The sequence below is a fragment of the Triticum aestivum genome, chromosome 6B (assembly GCF_018294505.1).
Source record: "Triticum aestivum cultivar Chinese Spring chromosome 6B, IWGSC CS RefSeq v2.1, whole genome shotgun sequence".
In the NCBI taxonomy this organism is placed as follows: domain Eukaryota; kingdom Viridiplantae; phylum Streptophyta; class Magnoliopsida; order Poales; family Poaceae; genus Triticum; species Triticum aestivum.
Window position 1 is genome coordinate 495720379 of NC_057810.1, and position 23141 is coordinate 495743519.

At 47.8% G+C, this 23141-nt stretch overlaps 1 protein-coding gene across 1 annotated transcript; it reads right to left on the reverse strand.

Moving 5' to 3' along the window:
* Window positions 1–480: 480 nt before the first annotated feature.
* Window positions 481–5143, reverse strand: LOC123134293 (myb family transcription factor MOF1-like). Its single transcript, XM_044553564.1, has 6 exons — window positions 4868–5143; window positions 4697–4773; window positions 4406–4481; window positions 4040–4127; window positions 3676–3916; window positions 481–881 (listed from the first exon to the last, which is right to left on the reverse strand). Exons 1-6 carry the CDS (start codon window positions 5007–5009, stop codon window positions 549–551), a joined length of 957 nt encoding a protein of 318 aa, XP_044409499.1. The 5' UTR covers window positions 5010–5143; the 3' UTR covers window positions 481–548.
* Window positions 5144–23141: the final 17998 nt, after the last annotated feature.

A 23141-nucleotide genomic window follows, 5' to 3' on the forward strand; every position in this document is an offset into this window, starting at 1 on the left:
ATTTAGTTTACGATATTTTCTCAATAGTTATAAACCATAATCACAATGGTAAAAGTACTTCCGAATACCTGATACTGATCCAGTTATGTAGGTTTTATGTCAATTTGTGATCCTAATATTACTGATAGCCTTGCCACAGACAAAAGGGAAATTAACAGTCCTAAGACCCTTCATAGTTTACCAAGACTGTTAATACTCAAATAATTACATCCCTTGTCATACTGCCTTATATTCAAGGTGTCTCTTAAAGCGACTACTCACTAGCAGAGTCCAGACGGTTTTCCCCCGTTTTTTTTTAAATTAACTGCACAATCTTTTTCTTTTTAATTAATCGGTGAGGCAAATATTTTGCCTCCGTTTCGAAAAAACTAGCAGAGTCCAGGGGTCTTCCCTCCTTTTCGGAAAATCGAAAAAGCGCCTAATCACTACCCATTTGCGGCATTCTTGGAGAACCACACCAACAAAAACAACATGATCAGCTGAAACAAACATGAGAACCCAACGCTGAAACCGGTCTACAAAAACAGCTAGCATGCGTAACTTCTAAACTACAATCCAGGTATCGACAGGGAAAGTTCCAGGTTAATCCCCTGCCCAGAAAAGCTGCAGCCCGGAGGCCCCGAGCAGTCGCTGAAGCTCCTCGAAGACGGCGAGAGCGCACAGCTGCTCTGGCTGGGCCAGGAAGAGACATCTTTCACGGCTCTCTGCTCCCCGGCGAACCATGGCGACGGCGAGCATCCGCTGGCCCCCAAGTAAGCCGCCGGCTCATATTCTCCGCTCGTTGCACTGCCGAATAGGAAGCACCCACGCTCATAGCTCTCGATGGAAGATAACTGCCTCGCCGTATGGTTCAGACGACGGACTGCTTCCGGCTTGCTTTCCTGTGAAACCAATATATGCAGGAGACGTTAGAACTTTATTTATAAAAAAAAACAGAAAGATCAAACTTCTATAGCGAATTTATCAACTTGCTGAAGAAATTCCAATTTATTAACTGAAAAAAGCATAGCAAAAAGGTACTTTCACCGTTCACAAATATAGGATGTTCTGATTTTTTTTTTCTAAAATCGGATATGTATAGACATGTTTTTTTTTTCAAGCATCAGTACAAACACAAGCGCTCATATACACGCGCATACACTCATCCTTATGAAGGCACACACGCACACCCTACCCCGGCATATCATCTTGAGATTTACAAAGCAACCGTAGGCACGTCGACGGGAACGTCTCCTCCCACTGAAAGCGCATCGCCGAAAATCCTGAAATAAATCCAGGAATAATGCGAGCACCAGGATTTGAACCCTGGTAGGTTGGGATACCACTGTCTACCTAACCATCTCAACCACAGGTTGGTTCGCATGTACAGACATGTTTTAGTGTGTTTATTATTCACTCATTTCAGTATAGTCCATATTGAAATAATCAAAACATATATTTGTGAATGGAGGGAGTAGTATTGATTCTCCTGCCGTTAGTGCCTGATTAATTTTCTTTGGGACGCAGCTAGCTCGTGTGGGTGAGGGCTGCAGAATCTCTACCTTGCCATGGGGCAAGGTAGAGAGCTACAGTAACCATGCCTTTCCCCTCTTTCGTTCGTTGGATTGCGAATGGACCGACCAGATTTGATGGAACAATACATGTGCTACAGTAGCGTGCTACACCGTTTCATCCGATCTGAACCGTCCCCCTGATCCAACGGCTGTGGGGCAAAGGCAGGGTACTGTAGCTTTCTACCTTATGCGTGGCAAGATAGAGAATCGGGTGAGATGTGATACTACTACGTGAGGAGATGAACTGCATGTACTATCAGCTTGGTCCTAGCCGGTGTTATGGCAGGATAGGAAGGTACAGTATTGACGTGCATCCGAAGAAAAAAGATCACATAGAGCTAGATACTACTGCTGGTCAACTTTTGTGTGCAACCGGAGCTAGCATAGCCACAGCATGAGAGGTGTTCTTAGGCCAACTCCACCGCGGGACCCCAAATCGTCCGGAGACGTCCGTTTGGGATAAAACTTGGTCCAACGCTAACCCGCAAACAGACAAAATCGTCCGCACATGTCCGTCTTAAATCCGGCTCAACCCCAAACCTGGCCCAACTTTGCGCAACAAATGAGTCTCGGCAGACACAGGCGGACGGTCTCATCGTCCGCTGCGTCCACCCGCTGGCCCATGAATCAATGAGACTGCCTCCCGAACGTGACGGAGGAGATCGGGGCGGCGTGCGTCTGTTTAGGGTTGGGACAGCTCGTGCGCGTTGGGCGCGGTTGCTCCAGGCGCCTGTCCGTCCCTCAGACATCCGCCAAATCACATCCCAAGCGGGGACGTTCAATGGACACAAACGGACGTCCGTTTGGGGTCGTGCGCTGGAGTTGGCCTTAGTTTCGAATTCGATGGATCCCATGGCCATGATGAAAACTGCTGCTTCGACTGCGGCGAGGGTTGAAGCCGAGCGAGCGCTGCAAAAGCCGCTCCTTTTGGCACATCATTGTCGACGAGCTGAGGCATGTGCCTGCCTGGGGCAAAGCTACACCGTATAGGATAGGGAGGGTTTTCGAGAGCCATTTCTGGCAGCGTCTTATACTAGCGTGCAGCACTACTACCAGTCTAGTCTAGTAGTAGTACGTACCATTACCAGTCTACATACACCACACCACGCCACATTGTTGTTTTGAAATACGACAGCCATTGATAGCTAGCTGGGACTTGCATGCCCATTTAAAGCCAGTATCAGACCCTGCCAGTCAGATCACTAGAGGTTCCCCCATGCTGATTCATGGCATGGCGCAAACTGAGAAACATAGGTCAAAGACACGGAGAGCGGCATTTTGGCTCCTAGGTGCATATGCACCCATTGTCTAAATACACATTTTGAAAAGTTGAAAAATTTGAAACAAAAATCCCACGTGTATATGCGGATATTTTATGTGCGTTCACGAGGTTTCGGTGAAAAACGATGTTTTTTGTAGCTTGTGTAAAAAAATAAAGAAATGCCTCGTGAATAGTTAGAATGAAGCATCAGAAATTGTCTTTTTTACACAAGCCACAAAAAGCGTCGTTTTTCACTGAAACCTTGTGCACGCACATAAAATGTCCGGATATACACGCGGAATTTTTGTTCCGAATTTTTCAACTTTTTGAAATGTGTATTTCGACAATGAGTGCATATGCACCTAGGAGCCAAAGACAATTACCGAAAGATACGATGGTGGGAGCACATCTGGAGTATAGTGGACAGTAGTATGCTAGTAGTAGAATTCTATTACCAAGAACATCATCAGAAACGATGTGGGTTCAATCAATGTTACCTCAACCATATGCATGCCAGGGCCAGCAGGAGTGTAAGCTAGTCTTGATAGTACTCCCTCCGTTCCTAAATATTTGTCTTTCTAGACATTTTAACAAGTGATTACAACGGAGCAAAATGAGTGAATCTACACTCTAAAATATGTCTACATACATCCGTATGTGATAGTCCATTTGAAATATCTAAAAAGACAAATATTTAGGAACGGAGGGAGTAGTAACTAACTATACTACTCCTACAAGACTAGAGAGGCATGTGAAAGGAAGGATCCAGTGGCGGGAAAGCAGTTAAGACAAGAGGGATATATCTTCTTTTCATAAGCTTTTGCACGACGTTTTTTTAAGCGTTTCTTTTACATGGCGTACCTTAGACTTAGAGGCCTCTGGGCCTTCCACCCAAGGTCGTAATTCCTGGAGGCTTGCAGCAGCAGCGCTGTGCCGTCGGAGGCCCTCGTTTACGGTCCTCATCCTGTCCATGAACGACCTTGCTTGCAGTTGCACGTAATCATCAATGCAGCACCGGTTGCCAGGAATCATCACCATCCTCATACCACTGTTCCCTTGCATGCTCTTGCATGAGGCTGCAACCTCTGTCCCTGCCTTGGCCCTGTTCACCCGAGAACCCAAGAAAAGAGAGGGAGAAAAATGGACGTGAAAAATGTGTTATCAGTGTCTGTTTTTTACATGAAAGTCGAGTAGTTTTGGGCGTAGGAAAGTTGGAGTAAAAAACCTTTTCATGGGTAGGAATGTGAGTCCTTCGGAGCCTCGCTCGTCGGTGGCAAACGGATGATTCTCGAGGCCAAGTTGTGGCTGCGTCTCTGGCGGGAACATGCAAAAGGAGGAAAGGAGAAAGCGGTTTGGCTTTGCTTTAGCATCATGTGTACGTGCATGTGCAGGCAGAATCAGAACCCCCCGCGGCCGCAAAGCGAGCTAACCCAAAACCACAAGGCAGGGCTGTCTTACATTACAGTCAATCATCATCAACAAATTTCAGTCTTATTATAGTACTCACTACTAGTTCCCAAGAAAGAAAGTACTACTACCAACTAAGAAACTGAAGGATTACAAGAAGATTTCACTAAGAAACTGTACATACCAGGAAGAAAGGCAGAGGGATTTTTGGCACCTCCGTCACCTTTCTTTCCATTGCCATGCGGTGTGCATCTGTACATCTGTGTAAACAACAACAACAACAAAAAAGAGTTACATTGCATACATACTCGGCACTTTCTTGATTAGTTTGAAGAGAACATACGACAGAGGCAATCAAGCCATGATTATCCCAGAGATCGACCAGCTAGCTTGCTACGGTGTGAACTGAAGCATCAAGCAAGAGAACCCAGAAGCATCGAAGCTAGTACTAGGAAGGAGGAAAACTGAAACTGACCTGAAGGTGGCTCTTGACGTGGGATATGGTGAGCCCTGGGACATCCATCAGCTCAAGAATGCGCTTCGGAGTCACCTCTGCAGTTTGGCATCACACCAAGATCACGAAAGGCAGGGGGCAAAAGCGATAGAGAGGGGAGGGAAGGGAGTCGAAGGGGAGCCGAGAACGTACTGGCGCTGTCTCGGCCGCCGAGGCGCTCGACGGCTCCCATGAAGCTGCTCTCGAGCTCGGCCGTCCACCTCATCCTCGGCACGCTGGACCTGGTGTATTGCCTCACCAAGCCGCTCCTCCTCCATGCCTCCTTCCTCGCCATCTCTTGCTCGCTCGAATCCTGGGTGAAGTTGCTGTGGCCTGTGGGGTGTTGGCTGTGGCTGGCTTGCCCTTGCCGGCTCGTGTTATATATCGCAGGGCGCGCGCCGCGTGACTACGGCCAGGGGAGCAGAGCTATTGGCCTACCGCGCGCATTGCGAAGTAGAGTAGGGAGATCGATGCCGAGCAGCGCATGCGATCAAGTAGCAGAAACAGAATCTGGTAGGCTCGGGCGGAGGAGTAGCCGCCGATGATGTCGAAAGCTAGCGGGGACAAGAAACGCACTGCACGTCTTGTCCGTGGACGGCGCGGCGCGCCTGTGCTGTGTGGATTCGACATCATTGCGTGGAGTAGTACGTAGTGCAAGTCGGAGTATATGCCGCTGCGTGCGTACGTGTGTGCATGCATGCATGGAGACGCGTTGTCCGTCGTCGTCTCGTGCAGATCAAGTCATGATGACATGCGCGCTGATCGACAGCACTTTGCGGTTCCATCCGTTTCCATGCAGCGGGTTCGAAATGTTCGTATTTTGAGGCTTTTTTTGGCCAACAAAAGAACCTTTGAGTTGGAAATCATCTACTTATAGCACTTGTCCAACCCGTTCGGCCTGATCAACATTTTTGCAGTAATTAAAGAGAAGAAGACTATCATCGAATTGGTTCTGCTCTTTTTTTCTAAACAAAGCCCAAAGTTCATCGTTAACTAAAAGACACATAAAGGCCAAAGTCCAAACTCTTGCCGTGTGCTTGTACTCCATGCATACCTTTAGTTCTCTGCGAATTGGAGTATGTTGTATCATCCCCATTTACTGCAAACTTTAGTTCTCTGCGGATACGCTGATCGCGAATCCTACCTCGGCAGAATAAACAGCAGTGTCTTCGGTTTGCTCCACGGTCTTTACACGCGGGTGACAGCTCCTCCTTTATTATTGGGCTGCAGAGTGACAGGCTTGTTTTCTCTTGTACAAATGTGGACGCTACATTTCTACAAGGGAAACGTTGCGTACCGACGGACCGGCCTTGATTTCGCTTGATTCCACCCCTCAGCAATCCACGTTTGATTCTCAAAAAAAAAAAAAAAAAGCAATCCACGTTTGCATCGTTGGTTTTCCGTTACTTGGCCCATCACGTGCTCTTGGCCCACCACGGCCGCTCGTTCAGCCTTGCTCTTATCTCTTTTTTTTAGCGGCCTTCCTTTTATCTTCTTCTTCACACGAGGAGCGCACCCAGGTTGTCTTCAAAGCTTTACCTTCACCAACTGCTTGCTGAAGCTCAGAGGCGGGTTGGGGAACGAGCTGCAACCGCAGCCGATGAAGCCACATCCGTTTGTCGGCTATGTTGTGATCGTGCCGACCATGACCATGCCCACACCATCACGGCGCTGTGAGCTCGAGGGTCGGCGGGGGTGCTGCATGTTGCGGCCACGGCGATTGTGTGCTGCAACCAACGTCGCGGCGTGCTGGAACCAGTGACAATTTTTGCTGCATCGACTCAAAGTGGAGCTACAACGCTACAGCGAGGACAACGATTTTTGTTGCAACTGTTGTTGGATTTTGCTACAACCGACGAGAAAATTTGCTACATAAAATTCATGGCAGTGATGCAACCCGGGACAACGGCGACGATTGTTTTTGCTGCAACCGCCATTGTCTTTTGCTACAACCAACGAGTTTTTTTGATACATCCATTTTAATGGTGATTGCTGGTGGCCCTCGATCATGCAACCCTGTGCAGCGAGCGTCAACGATGGAAAAAAGTTTCGACCAGCATGGGAAAAAGCTTCAACTGATGCGAAAAGAGCTTCAACGGGTGTGTGGTGACACTGAGAGATGCGGCCGGTGGCATAGTGGTGCTGTGATGGACGTGCTATGGCAGTGGCACGGTGGTGCTGCGATTTCGCTGTGGCGAGTTTTTTTTGTTGGAACCAGTATAAGCAGTACTGCTACAACTGGCACAACGAGATGCAACAGGCTAGGGCGGCCACCGGCGGCATATTTAGTCGGAGCTCGAAGGCCAAATGATGCAACCCGTCGGTGTTGCGTGCTACGACCAGCACCACGGCTTGCTTGAACCATCCGCACCGGGAGCTGGAACTGGAAGATGATGGATACGGCAATCGGCGACGGCCGGAGTTGAAGGGCGCGACCAGACGACGATGCTGCAACCTCCGAGGAGGAAGCGGCAAATATAGATGGCGCGAGCATTGGTGTGCGGCTAGACAGAGGCAAGGCTGGAACCACTGCATACCCCAGTGTTGCAACTACTGTAAAAAATAGCTTCAACCCTAGATGGAAAAGCTTCAACTGACTTTTGAGAAAGCTTCAACCGGCACTGCCAAAAGTTACAACCGTTGACAGAAAATGCTCCAACCTTAGATGAATAAAGCTTCAACAAGACGATAGAGAAAGCTTTAACCAGTGCTGCTCAAATGAAAAAAGTTGCAACTGTTTATTAAAAAGCTTCGACTGTAGATAGAAAAAGCTTCAACCAACGAGAGAGAAAGCTCTAACCAGACACTGTGCAACCACAACCAGAGAAAGGTTACAACTGTTGACAGAGAAAGCTTCAACCAACGAGAGAGAAAGCTTCAACCAGACACTGTGCAACCACAACCAGAGAAAGGTTGCAACTATTGACAGAGAAAGCTTCAAACTTATATGGAAAAAGCTTCAACCAGCAACCGGCCGGCGACAGAAAAAGCTTGCGACCGTCGACCAGGGCGTGGCCCAGATGAAGAAGCTGCATATTTGCTTTTTTTGCTGGAACCGGTGAGAAGAAAATTTTTAACCAGAGAATCGATTTGCTGGAATTGGTGATTTTGATGCAGCTAGTCCAGGCCTGTTTACCATAGCTCGCCGACGGCAACTCTATGGGAATTTCTGTCGAGGTCGACTAAGTTTAAGCTAGCTCAGGTCATCAAGTTCAGCGTGTGCACGTACGTATGGTTGTAAATCAATTAAGATGCTTTTCTGCTTGCTTGCAAGTTAACTACTCTAGATCAATTAAGCTGCTTGCCTGCTAGCAAGTTAGCTTTGCACATAGGCGCATGCGCGTGCGCATGCTACATGGGTGGCTTGGGTGGTTCTGGACGGACGCCGGTGGCGGGCCAGTGCCGGCGAGCTGCGCGGAGTATCCTTTATATGCGTGCGTTTAGATCGAAGGTTCATACCAAATAGATGCGGAGGAAACACGCGAAGAAAATCTGACGATGCAAAGCCGTTTAATCCAACGTACGCGTGGCGACGGCTGAAATTGGGCCGGTCGACCGGCGCCTAGCGTTGGCCTTTCTACAAGCTCCTAGAAAGATCTGCACGCTGCTTGGCATTTGAATCGAATGCCAACAGAGATACTACGTGCTAGTTTACTTTCTTTTTTTTTAGAACGAAGACTCAAGAAGAGCCCGGCTTTGAATTAACAAAGCTATCAACCGGCCAGGATTATATCGAACTAACAAAGGAAACAAACTACTTTCTACTCCATGCATAGGTCACATATATGTACTGTAGCATTGCCCAGTATAGCAGTGTGTCTGTGTGCGCGCGCGCTGTGAGATACTCCCTTGATGGAGTGCACCTCTGTCTGTATGCTTGCTCGTCGATGGTCGCAACAAGCTCGCGCAGGTCTCTTTTTTACTAAATGCCCCCTGAAGCTGAAGGTCATGCATGCAACACGCTCGCGCAGGAGGACAAAGCGCACGTAGCATGCATGCATGCATATGCATAACTCGGCTCTGCTAGAGATATCCGTAGCAGGATGAACAAGACATGGCGAGGAGACAGAGTTGGGGCTCGAATGGGTAGGCGGAGGCCGATCGGCGCGCACGCAGCAGGGGCGCCGAGCAAAACGAGACCCGCTGCAAAGCCATAGCCCACTCTTTTCTTTTCTTTTCTACCTGCCGTACTGGCTTCCGCTGCCTGCCTACCTACGGTTTGGCTACCGGCAGAAGCAACGCGTGGTGCAGACTGCAGAGAGTTACTACTACACCTGTGCAAGGGCCAGGTTGTATCGAGTACCGTAAAATGGAGGGCGAAGACAGAGGTCGAGGCGTCTAGCTCACGGGCCAGGGTGGAGTACTACTGTAGCTCGTACTATTTCTTTGGTTCTGTAGAGCGCGAGTAGGACAGCATGAGGCTAGAGGCTGGTTAGGCCGACTCCAACTTTGGTAGTGCAATGGGGCGGCGTCCGGCCGTTTTTTTGGATGTGTTGACAGTGCTCACAACACGCGAACGCATCTTGTCCGCCGTCTAGAATTGTCTAGAAAAAATTATCACCACCACCGTCATTCACGCCGACAACAAAACCAGTGGCCGACATACATATGCCAGCCTACAGAAAGATCAACCCCCCAAGTCTCTCGCCAGCAACAAAGCCAGCAGCCGGCACCCTTGACAGCCTTCAAAATGCAGACCCAAGTTTTCTCGCCGGCGACACATCCATCGACAGACACACTTGCTAGCCTTCAAAAAGAACGGACATAGTCCACGGCTAAGCCCGCCCTAGTTCATGCCATCTCAATCGAACATCTACTTTTGCCGGCTCTCGAACCAACTTCTTCTCTTCGGCGACATGTTGGTCAAGTCCACGCTCATGATTACTAGCGCCACCTCTTTTGCTTTGGTGTCAGCATTGGTGGCCCCGATCGCGAGCTTCTTCGCTTGGGCGGCCTCCTCAATGTCGAGCTTCCTCATCTTGGCTGTCTCCTTCATGTCGAGCTTCCTCTTCTCCGAGCTTCTTAGTTTGGAGACCCAAACATATCTTCATTTGCTCCTTCTTTCCTAGGCGCTTCCTCTCGTCCTTCACATCCTTTTGTGTCATCATGTCTTGCAAAGTTGATTGCAACGCGAAAGATGCCGCATCACGCTTCTCATCAATCTTCGAATTGGTCTTGCTCCTCGGCCTCTTCACCATACCTCCATCGACATCCATGGCCGCCTTCCCTCCTTTCTTCTTTAGAGCGGCATATTGACCTTTGAACTTGCGGCAATCTTTGATGAGAGACCAATAATGTGTGAGAGTGAATGACTTGTTCTTATGCCGGACCTTGAAGGCTTCCAAAGATCAGAATGCCTACACAATCAAAGAGGTGGCGACAAATGAAATAGCCAAGGACAAAAGATACAACAAACATAAACATGTCGCAACAACGAAAAATGAGAGATCATACCAAGTCTCCCAAGCCTAGGCCACTCACGAGACGTGCTTCAAAGTTCTCAAGTGCGGCACAATACTTATTGCATTCTTGTTGAATGAACCCCCATCTCTTTTGGATTGAAATGATGCCACGGTTGCTCGCAAACTTGTAGGGAGCAGACTTCCTTCGTTCATGAAAGGTTTTATGAACTCTTATCCAAAAAATATATCCTTTTCTGCACGGTGCCGGTCTTGGGATCTTGCCCTATCTCCATCCAACTCTCGCAAATCAACATGTCCTCATCTTTGGTGTATGAGCCTGTGCGAATGCTTTGCCTTCTCCTTTGTGCGTCGGCTCTTTCGGTGAGATCATCAATGAACAATGGCTCCTCCGCAATGTCGACGCCCTCTTCTTGCTCATCTTCGCAATAGATGTGCTCATCTTCATGCCATGGTCGTCGGCCTCTTCTACTTCGTTGACACCATCTTGGCCGCGGCCTTCTTGGCTTTGTGTCGCGTCAGGATCGTAGCCTTGGTCTTGGCCCTCGGTGTGGAAGGCCTTGCCACATCCCTCGTAGATGACGTTCTCCATGAACGCGATTTAGTCGGGTTCGTCGGCCATCGGTGTAAGGATTGGCATTTCGTCGAACAGGTCGCGGCCCTCGGGAAGGTTGGTCGTAGGAGTCGGCCGGGGCTACTTCCTTTGCTCCCCGGCGGATGACTGGCCGACGCCACTGGACCTTGGCGTGACGATGAGTTCGATGACAGGCACGACGCCGTTGGGTGACCAACGCGATCACGTTGCCGTCCGACCACGTGGAGATCCGGGTCTGAGCATGGTACCTTGGCGGATGAAAACCGACCGTCTCCGGTGTTATGGAGGAGCTGGGCGATGGGCACTTCAGAGAGAGAATGACCGATGAGCCTATGCTAGCCGCGACCATGACAGCGACCAAGAGAATGGCCAGCGACGCAGGTCAGCACAGCCCTAGCATGAGGAGGGCGTGTGCCTTGGCGACGGTGGCCTGCTTGTCCTCGAAGTCGGCCTTGTGCTGTGTGGGTGCGGCGGCCTCGACGGTGAAGTCGGCAGCGTCTTTCTTCTCCGCCGCAATGATCCGCCGGACCCTCCTCTTGGCCGATTCATGGTCGAGATGCACGAGCTCCGTCGACGTGAACTCCAACCACGGCTTCTTCGGGCCTTTCAGGCCCTTTTTCTTTGCCATGGGGAGCGTGGTGGTGGTCGGGTTCCTTCACGTCGCCGGCCATGGAGGAGGGATGGGGGCGGAGGGCGCGGGAGAGTTTTTGGAAAGGGAGGGAAAGTGGGCGTGTTGTGTACCCGACGGGAGGGCCAGGGGAGGACAAGGGCGCGCATCCCGCCCGTCCTCGCGCTATCTGTTTTGATGCAAGCGGCACAACAACTCAAGGCAGCGGAACCTCTACTGGCAGCGGAACAATGAACGACGATGATTGACTCTAATCCAAAGGGACTCTGGCTGGAACGTCTATCCTAGCTCGCAAACACGAGAACCACACCAAACAAGCAAGCAATCCAGGCACGACCTGCAGACTGGCATGACACGCCAGGTCAATATATTGAATGTACTTGCAAGCTCAGAATAACCAAAAGCAGTCAAGACAAACAACAACATGGCATTAATAGGTTAAAGCAATCATGGACATGATACTATTAGGATAACATGGCATGCACAAGGTGAACATGATACGACTAGATTAACATTAGCATGGCATGAGCATATGAAAATGATGATACTACATGCAACAGGTTAACATTCTAATGCACCAACTTACTCTTGCTCGGCGGTTACCTCGTAACCATCTCATGCATCAACTTACCAACCTCGGTATCCATGATACCGTCGTGATCCTCTTATGATCACATAAAAATCAACAACCTTCGGTATCCACAATACCTCAGTGATCCTCTCTCGATCACAACCAACCTATTTCTCATCATCGAAACGAGGTTATTATTAATCAAGTTATTATTATAGTTGGCTCATAGTGTGACCTACTACAAACTGGACCCATATCCATGGGCGCGACTATCGATAGATTTAACACACACTCTGCAGAGGTTAGTACATTGTCCCCACACCACAGAACCCATGGCCTCGAACTCCCATTAGGGTGGACCAACGGTGTTTCGACAAAAACGGTCTATTGCCATCACACTCTCCCAGCCACTCCGACAAACTCCGCTTTGGGCTAAGTCATGGGTGGCCCCGTGTCACCTCGTGACACCCAATGGCCATTGTCGCAGCAAACATAAACGGTCCCAAATGGGGACAAGGTACCTTATAACAACAATGGGCACACAAGGCTTATGGTCGCTTACCTTATCAGGGTACCGCGCGCAGATGACCTTCCCTCGTTGGAGGCACCAGCAAGAGGCATGACAATAGGCCGCATTAGGGCCTTCCCATAAAAGGAAAATGCGGCTGCACTGGTTATCTCGATTTGGTGGCACCATGACTCAGATAACAATTGTTCAAGTTTGATTATTATCCGGTTATAATTGAATGCAATAAGCCGAGCCATAACAGATTAACATGATGCAACTACAATGCATGAGCATGATAAAATCATAAGCATGTAGGTGCAACATAATCATCATGCATAACAACAATGAATCATTTATCCAAAGGAGCATGGCATACTAATGAGCATAATCATAACACTACACATGAGCATAGCATGACCACTAGCATAAGAAACAAATACCCTGCAAGAACATAACTAGAATACTACCAAGTAAACATGTGACCACTAGATGCAAAGGAACATGCACAACAACGGTACTGGATAACAGACGGTGAGCATCCATCAGGATTAACACCACTACTACCAGCATGTACTACTACCACCAAGCATAACATGTGACAATAATACTAGCAAGTAGTACAAGATAATAAGAGACATCGGAACATAGCATGAAGGCGAACATGAATCCACGAGCATAACCGAAACAACGACAGTGGCAGCAAATAAGCAGGTAGTAAACGGGCAAACATTTATTAAATATTCAAGTATAAACCATGGCTACTGCATGGCTATCATGCAAGTGGCTGTTGTGGCTTGCCTGGGGGTGATGGAGACTCCGGGAAGAAGTGCGGTGAAGCCGCGGAATGATTTGCCGAACGTTCTTCTCTCTCGAAGGGGGCTGATTAGAAGCAAGGGTATAAAGGTCATTCATAGTGGGACCACCTAGTGAAAATGGAACCAACAGGAAGATCTCGAGGAGAAGAATAAGTGGGCGTTGGTTTCATCTCAAACGGAGTTACGGTCGCGGAGATACGAGGTGTAATATCCACCAAAACAGTCCCTGAGTGGATATGACAGAAACGTATTAAAGAGAAATGTGTTTTCAGAGAAGGGAATACGTATTCCTGGGAATATGCTTCCACTTACGCTGAGTTGGTAGGGCCTTAGGCCACTTACAGGCGGGACCTGATGTCTACTACCCAACCTTCTTCTTGTAGACGTTGTTGGACCTGCAAGTGCACAGGTTTGTAGGATAGTAGCAAATTTCCCTCAAGTGGATGACCTAAGGTTTATCAATCCGTGGGAGGCGTAGGATGAAGATGGTATCTCTCAAACAACCCTGCAACCAAATAACAAAGAGTCTCTTGTGTCCCCAACACACCCAATACAATGGTAAATTGTATAGGTGCACTAGTTCGGCGAAGAGATAGTGATACAAGTGCAAAATAGATAGTAGATATAGGTTTTTGTAATCTGAGAAATAATAAAAACAGCAAGGTAACTAACGATAAAAGTGAGCGTAAACGGTATTGCAATGATAGGAAACAAGGCCTAGGGTACATACTTTCACTAGTGCAAGTTCTCTCAACAATAATAACATAGATAGATCATATAACAAGCCCTCAACATGCAACAAAGAGTCACTCCAAAGCCACTAATAGCGGAGAACAAAGTTATTCTTTCGAATCGATCTATAAAAGAGTTCGTACTAGAATAACACCTTAAGACACAAATCAACCAAAACCCTAATGTCACCTAGATACTCCATTGTCACCTCTAGTATCCGTGGGCATGATTATATGATATGCATCACACAATCTCAGATTCATCCAACCAACATAAAAGTACTTCAAAGAGTGCCCCAAAGTTTCTACCGGAGAGTCAAGAACGTGTGCCAACCCCTATGCATAGGTTCATGGGCAGAACCCGCAAGTTGGTCACCAAAACATACATCAAGTGGCACGTGAAATCCCATTGTCACCACAGATAAGCACGGCAAGACATACATCAAGTGTTCTCATCATAAAGACTCAATCCAATAAGATAACTTCAAAGGGGAAACTCAATTCATCATAAGAGAGTAGAGGGGGAGGAACATCATAAAATCCAACTACAATAGCAAAGCTCGGGGTACATCAAGATCGTGCCATAGAGGGAACATGAGAGAGAACACGAGAGAGAGAGATCAAACACATAGCTACTGGTACATACCCTCAGCCCCGAGGGTTAACTACTCCCTCCTTGTCATGGAGAGCGCCGGGATGATGAAGATGGCCACCGGTGATGGATTCCCCCTCCGGCAGGGTGCCGGAATGGGCTCCCGAGAGGTTTTTGGTGGCTACAGAGGCTTGCGGTGGCGGAACTCCCGATCTATCTTGAGATCTGATGGTTTTAGGGTACGTAGGTATATATAGGTGAAAGAAGTCGGTCGGGAGGTGCTCGAGGGGCCCACGAGACAGGGGGTGCACCCTACAGGGGGGCGCCCTCCTATCTCGTGGAGTCCTCGAGGATCTTCTGACTTGATCTCCAAGTCTCCAGGATCATATTCTTCCCAAAAATAACGCTGCCGAAGGTTTCATTGCGTTTGGACTCCGTTTGATATTCCTTTTCCTCGAAATACCGAAACAGGCAATAAAACAACAATATGGGCTGGGCCTCTGGTTAGTAGGTTAGTCCCAAAAATGATATAAATGTGTAAAATAAAACCCATAAACATCCAAAAGGGGTAATATAATAGCATGGAACAATCAAAAATTATAGATACATTGGAGACGTATCAGGACCCAGGGGCAGGCACGACGTCGTCTTCCTCTTCTTGTCCCCCCCGATGGGAAGCAGGGAAGGAACAGAGGAGGCCGGCCGGCGATGGAGCAGGCGACTCTGGCGATCTCCGGCTAGGTGGAGACCACCGGCGGGCTCGTGGAGGTCTCCGGCGCTCGTCCAAGAGGGAAGAGGGCGCCAGGGAGGAGCGGGGTGAGTGCAGCGACCAAAGACAGAGGCTGGTAGGCGATGGTGGTTGCCGACAATGCAGGCCACTCCAGCGAGGGGAAAGGAGCGGGGCGAGCCGCGAGGAGGAGGGGGACTCAGTGGAGGTGGAGGGGATGCGAGAGGAGGCCAGAGGCGGCTGGACTATCTTGACTACGACGATGGCCGAGGAGGAGCGGCGAAGAAACAGCAGGATTGGGCACTTCTAGTGAGCAAATGAGGCGAAGGAGGAGTGGGTCAGGTGTGGAAGGATCCGGGGCAGCTACTTATAGCCGAGGAGGAAGCCTCTAGAGCTCACGGGCGAGCTCCAACATGGCTCTAATGGAGGACATGAGCCTCTTGTGGCATGAGCGCGGCGATGGCGACCACACCACAGTGATTCAGGGTGGGCAACGATGCAGGGCGGTGCAGACGAGCATGGGGGAGCTCCTAGACAAGGTGAGGCGATGAGAGGCAGAGAGAAACGACGACAACAGGGGCGACAACGTGCTAGAGCATGAGTTTTGGCTGATTCACCCAGTGGTCATCGGTGAACTGGCATACGCGGTGCCAGGTGATCGGCCACATCATGTCTGGGAGGTACACCATTCAACGCTGAGTGCCAAGGAGGAGAGAAACAAGCACAATGGCCATGGATCTGATCCCAGGTAGCAGGTTTGTAGTTGCACAACAACCTGTTTGATGCCTGCTGTGGTTCACATGAGTGGATCTAGACTCAGGGCTTTGGCACAACATGATCAATCACTAAGATGATCCTCTCTGAGAATTTGCAGCTCATTAGGATGGATAAAAATGATACTTGCTGTAGAAAGTGCCATGATGGCTAGATTAGGGAATTATGAAGTAGCATGGCCCAATGGTTTTGAGAAATGAAGATGCTCAAAAAGTTGCATGCCATTTGGACTTGCCAAAACAACACTTGCTTCATAAAGCATCTCTTTGGACATAATCTTGGAAAAATTGCACATGGCAAATGGTTTGATGAATTGAGCCAAAACTTGGTGGAGAGAGTTGATATAGATAGGAGAATGTCCTGGTAAAATTTTAGCTTAAATAAAGCAATATGAAATATGGTTGCTTCACAAACTGAAAATCTGACCATAAACCATGATTTCGAGCTGGGCTCACATGGAAAGGTTACATGAGCTCAAATTTGGTCCAGAGTCATGATTTGATCAAATGAAGGATGTGGCAAAGTTTCAACTCATTTGGACATGCCTAGAATATACCTCCTTCACAAAGTTCCTTTCTGGACAAAAACTTTGAAAAATTGCTGAAAAATAATTACTAGGCAAATGAGTATGAAAATTTGCACGAGGCCATGATATGGACAGGAAAAGATGTCTAAAAAGTTTGGAGGCAATCATGCAAAGATAAATAGCACTTGCTTTGCAAAGTGCCATTTAGGGCAGAATAGGAAAAGAATTATTGGTGGATGATCTTTGAACATGGAAATGAAGGGGTTTTCCATATTTGAGAAGATATGACCCAAACAATTTATGAGAATTGTTTGGGGATTTATGGAGTGGCAGAAAGATAGGTTGCTTCACAACCTAGGGTTTAAAGGGTTATTCCTTTAACAGAAAAGGAATATTACCTAGAAAAAGAATATTTGATTTGGACAAGGATGAAGGTGACATGATCCTGGGATGATGATGAGGATGACAAGCCACTATAAAACCTAGGAAGACATGATCTTCCCAAGTCTCAGAACCACATAGCAACAGAAAAACAATTCAACTCAGTAAATCCAAGAAAATCATCACAAAAAGAAAAGGGCAAAATCCAGGGTGTTACAAACCTTCCCCCCTTAAAGAAATCTCATCCTCGAGATTTGGTGGCTCAGGGAACTAGTAAATATTCTGACTTGAAGAAACCGTTTCCAACTCGGGTTTCTCTTATTTACTCTCATATAATGTTCCCACTAAATTGGATCTGACTGCCTGCCTTGATCTGGGGTGGTTTGCTTCACCGTACCTGACATTATGACAGGACTTACCTCATATGGTCATGTTCATACTAGATCATTGAAGGCGTGCGTTGCTGCACCCATCTATTTGACAATTGACATTTGGAGACATGAAACATATATGTTAAATTTGCACAAACTTATTTCAAGGTAAAACGGAACACATGATGTGTGTCGTGTTGTGTAAAAAGTTGGCTCCACAGGGGCAGTCTATGCAGATTCCTGTTAACTTATGGCCACACGTTCTCAATGCAGCAAATATACATCCATTTCTATCAATTTCCAATGAAGCACACTACATTTTCAGATAAAAAGGCTTATAAACAGTCCAGGTCAACAAATCCTATCAAGAAATATCATACATCAACAGCCACACCGTCTTAATGCACCAAATATACATCCATTTCTATCAAGTTCCAATGTAGAATGTTGCATTTTCAGATAAAAAAGGCCCAACAGTCTAGATCAACAAAGCCTATCAAAAAAATATCATACATCAATAGCTGCAACTTGCAGATAATAAGAACTAAAGTAATCACTCACATATGTCAAAAGAAATATTTGAGGGTGCCACTTTGAAGTGCAAATAAATTGATTCCTAGATAGATCAGAGTTTGAGAGCTGTCTAAGCATTCTGTTTGGATACTTATAATCAAAGGTACAAAAACGTAGGCTCCCAAATAAATAGTTATGAAGATTGTAAGCATATGCAATAATTTTGATCAAGTGTTCTATGAGACACATGGAAATGAAACTAATTAACCATTTATGAAAATAGGAAGGTTATGGCACAACCATTCGCCAGTAGAGACAAATATTGCCAGATAAAAGGATGCAATTTCAAACTTGAAGAAGCAACATCATATATCTTCTCTGTGGAACAACAGAAGAAAAAATAGAACAAATTTCATCATTCCAAACCATCAAAGCATCTTTACATAATGATGAAGGAGTTTAAGCTTTGATAAGACAGAATATAACCAATGGCATTTTTAAGTTATTATATTTCTGATCCATGGGTGACCTAAAGAACATATGTGATACTAATAACGCCATAAGTTTAAGCTAGATCCATATAGATAGATCGAAACTCATTTAAAGTTTAAGCTGCGGGCATCCTTCTATGTGAATCTTTGCATAGAAAGCACTTACAAAATCCACTGCTTCTGTCAGAGAAGGGCAATGTTATTCCTTATAACTGGGGTCAGCTTTGAGAACAGAACAGGGTGCCTGAGTCCTCATGTGCGCAAAAAACGATGCTACCACGCAACGGAGGATATGTACAGTTACATATATACTCCAGGGATTAGCTTCTGTGCTAGCATCTATGGAGAAATCCAGGGGCAACATATCAAAGTGCTAACATAATAAGCACTTCCAACCATATTATTTAGGCTCTAATCTGCATAAAGCATTAAAACCTACGAACAAACATGCCATGTCAACAACATAGAGAACAAAATAATCATGAACCAAGTTGTACAAGTACACTAACAAATCCACGACAAATGTAATTAGATACATACTGAAGTAGATACACCGACACCTCGGCAAAGCAGAGACAAAGTGTCGCTCCTTGCTCATCAACTACAAACTTTATTCTTGTATCACACCAGCGGCAACTGCCGAAGCCTCTCAAATCCAGTCACAAATCGAAGGTAAAAGTCAAGTTACTAAAAAGTAGTATCTTGGTCTCTATCATGATTGACCATATGCTTAGAATATTACCTGCTCCTTATGTAAAAGGTTCGCTGCATTCTCATGTTCCCCGTCCTTTATCCACCTTTGGCTTTAGTGAGGAAATGTTCTTCTCACCATGATCCATCTTACACCTCTTGGCATAGGTTTTTTTTCTTTTTGCTTCCCTACCTCAAAGTCAGAATGGATGACGCCTGATCAGTGTCATTGTTACACAATAGTGACCGTCATAATTATTTAAAGAAATGAAGCTCAGCTGATCTATGGCACTCGTGGAAGGGTCCTTGACTTTGCCTTTCATCTGCATTTACATGAATGAATGCTATAAATGAGAGTGAGCATGTGGTTCTTTGACGATGGAGGTGCAATTAATACATCTTAGGTAGCAGCAACCGAGATGACCTCTTCTAAATAAAGGAAGTAGGGGTGATGATTTCACCTTGTATGGCATTGTTCCTACAGATGAAAATGCGTCAGCCTTCCAGTATCCTTTTCATCTTGAAAGGGCATAACTTTCAGTTAGACCATCATCAAGAAGCCATCCTGCAGCCAGGACAAATTAAGAAATTCAAGCCTTCTTACAGCCAGTACACATTATGAAATTTGCTATATGGTGTACAAGAGAATACAAAATCTCTTTGATGTACTGACTAACCCTCAAAATCTCTTTGATGTGTGACAATATTTCTAAATAACATGATAAGATGTCCATCATTATCAATGTGCAGCTTGAGGCACTCGATCTACCTCTAGGATGAAAGTATACACGACTATACATTAGTTTCCAAAGTAATCCATAAAATCCAATCTGACCTTAAGCCTCTAATCCAACAGTGATGTGGTCGTGGAGTAGAGTCGAGACGATGGGATCCAACCATCCAAGGGGGCTTCCAGGCCTCGAGGGGGACCACCCAGCTTGTGTGTGGCATGAAGACCCGGAGGAGGTGCTGGTCGTCTGTGGCGGCACAAGGAATCGGGGCCGCGTAGGGAGGTAAGACGTGGATCTCTCTGGCCTAATCGCCGCGACGGCGGCAGCGCACCACATGTACACCGGTCGGTGGAGAGGAGAGATCAGGGAGGAGGTCTCGTCGAGGAGAGCGCCCGCCCAGGCCGCATGCGCCTCACTTCATCGTCTCCGCGAGAGCGTAAGTAAGGGGGCAACGACAGGATAACTAGATGCGCTGCCGAATTGCATACTCTCCTTCCTTCCCACTACTGGAATTTTGCAGCGCACGATGGGACGCATCGTGGGAGACTGGGAGAGAGACGCGAAGGTGGGGAAGGGGAGGGGAGGAGGTGGTTTTCCTTGCTTCACTTTTTTTTTTCTTGAGGGGTCCTCGACTCTTCGCTTCCGGCCCACGAAGGCCTTCGTGCAGGCGAGGGTCCAATCAACCAGGTGGCTCCAATTTTGTTGCTGGAGCGGCTGCCAAGTTCAGTCGCGGGAAGTGTCGCGTGAGATTTTTATCGGACGGCTGAAAACATCTAAAATTGAAGATCTGACGGCTGTGAGTGCTAATGGCTTGAGAGAGCTCCTAAGGTGTACAGTTATAATGTCTTTAAATTGGCTCAAATCTGCTTCCATATTTGCCGGCATAGCTGAGGTCTGGCAGACTTTCATCACTGACATACGCGTTCTTCTCGATATGGATCCGAGCTGGAGATGTTATTCTCGTATCGAGTACCAAGAATATTCCATGGAGTTGGGAACACATCTTCTCGTGGAACAAGGACTCTCTTCTATCCAGGCATCGGGTTCCTCGAATATATGCATGCCGTCTGGGTTCAAAACAGTGATGTGAATCATACATGTTCTTCTAACAGATCCTGATGTCTCACAGGAGTTTCTGACTTATCTTGACTGACATCACTATCTTGAGTATCCAACCTGTACCAAAGGTTTAACTATCGCTTGACGTGACTGATAGAAAAATGCACCATCTCCTGATGATAACATTTTCAGACTAGACCGGCGGTGATCTTGGCAAGGAATCCCGTTCATGGGAGGCTATTCTTTAATCAATTCCCATATGTGAGAGCACATGCTTTGAGGCTTGTGATTTAATACTATGATTCTTCTTTCTGCCGGAATATGCATGGGAAAAATGGGCCGTGCGATGCTTTAGCACGGTTGTTGAGGTCAAAATGTCGAGCCGTCCTGCGGTTTGACTTGACAGACTTAGGTATTCAATGCTGACAGTTCTGAGCATATACTATTGACTGAGCGGGTTGCCTTGATACGAGGTCCTTACCAGAATGGAGTAGACCCCTTAGGCGTATCTTCATGGGGTTTGATGTGGAATAAGACTGTCTGGTGCATTCATACCGCATCGTTCATATAATAATTCTGTTGGGAAACGGAGCATGCAATTTCAAAAAAAAAATCCTACGCTCACGCAAGATCTATCTAGGATATGCATATAAATGAGAGGGGGAGAGCGTGTCCACGTACCCCCATAGACCGAAAGTGGAAGCGTTTGCCAATGCGGTTGATGTAGTCAAAATTCTTCTTGTTCCGACCGATCAAGGACCGAACGTACGACACCTCCAAGTTCTGCACACGTTCATCTCGATGACGTCCCTCGAACTCTTATTCCAGCAGAGTGTCGAGGAAGTAGAAGAGTTCCGTCAGCATGACGGAGTGGTGACGGCGATGGTGAAGTTATCCGCGTAGGGTTTCGCCTAAGCACTACGTGAATATGACCGGAGGCATAAACTATGGAGGGGGGTGCCGCACACGGCTAACAATCGTTGGTGTGTGTTCTAGGCGCCTCCCCCCTCATATATATAGGTGGGAGGGAGAGGGGGAAACCAAGGGGGCGCCCAAGTAGGAGGAATCCTACTTGGGGCCACTACAAAAAAGACACATCCGTGACATTTTGGGCCGAACGAAATTTTTTCTGTCATACATATGACACTTCTATGACGATAATTGTGACAAAACCCGGTATCATCATAGATGTGGTGGGCTCCTACTTCTATGACAAAAAATCATGACAGAAAATGGGCTTTTCGTCCTGGGCGGGCCGGAGACGCAGCTGCATGACATTCTTTGGGCCGTCCATGCCGGAAAAAACCATGGTAGAAGCGAGGGGGAGGAAAATTTCGGGGAGTTGCCGTTTACGGTGGGAGGTCGGGGGCCGAGCGATGCGCGTTTCTCTCGTACACGTACACGCGTGTGTGCGAGGCGTTGGCTCTAACTGAACCCGAGCGAGGCGTTGGGCTCTAACTGAACCCGAGTGATTTCACTGCAGGCTACGCATTACTAAACCTGAGCGATCGATCGATGGCTGTTAACTGAACCCGATGGAGCGACTCCTTCACTACTGCTGCTAACTGAAGCCGATCAATTGGATGAACAGTGAGCGTTGCGGGGGGGTTTGGATGAAAAGTGAGCGGTGGCGTTGCCTCTGGATGAACAGGACCCCGTGGTGTGGAGGGCTGGATGAACAGTAGACAGTGGAGGGGTGGCCGTGGAGGGGTGGTTGAACAGGACCCCGTGGTGTGGAGGGTTGGATGAACAGTAGATGGTGGAGGGGTGCCCGTGGAGGGGTGGTTGAACAGTAGCCGGTGGAGTAGCGCGCGGTGGAGGCTGGATGAACAGGAGCCCGTGGAGGCTGGAGGAGGTCGACGGTAGCCCGTGGAGGATGGAGGAGGTCGATGGTGGAGATGAACAGTATCCCGTGGAGTCCCGTTTTGCGGTACGCCACACCCCTCCCGATGAACAGGACCCCCGTTTCAACCGTAAGAGGTCCGTTTCGTCCGTTTTGCGGTACGCCACACCCCTCCCGATCAACAGGACCCCCGTTTCAACCGTAGGAGGTCCGTTTCGTCCGTTTTGCGATACGCCACACCCCTCCCGATCAATAGGACCCCCGTTTCGACCGTAGGAGGTCCGTTTCCTCCGTTTTGCGGTACGCCACACCCCTCCCGATCAACAGGACCCCGTTCCGAATGTAGGAGGTCCGTTTCCTCTGTTGTGCGGTACGCCAGGCCTCGTTTCCATCGCCTGTTCTGTCCAAGCCGGTTGGCTCCCACGCGTTCCGTTGCCTCTCGATGAACACGACGCATTCCG

Coding starts and splice junctions, on each gene's coding strand:
- LOC123134293 (XM_044553564.1), bottom strand. CDS start 5,009: ATGGCGAGGAAGGAGGCATGGAGGAGGAGCGGCTTGGTGAGGCAATAC. Junction 4,774..4,867: donor CGGCGGCCGAGACAGCGCCA/GTACGTTCTCGG, acceptor GCCAAACTGCAG/AGGTGACTCCGAAGCGCATT. Junction 4,128..4,405: donor TCCCTCTGCCTTTCTTCCTG/GTATGTACAGTT, acceptor TGTTCCCGCCAG/AGACGCAGCCACAACTTGGC.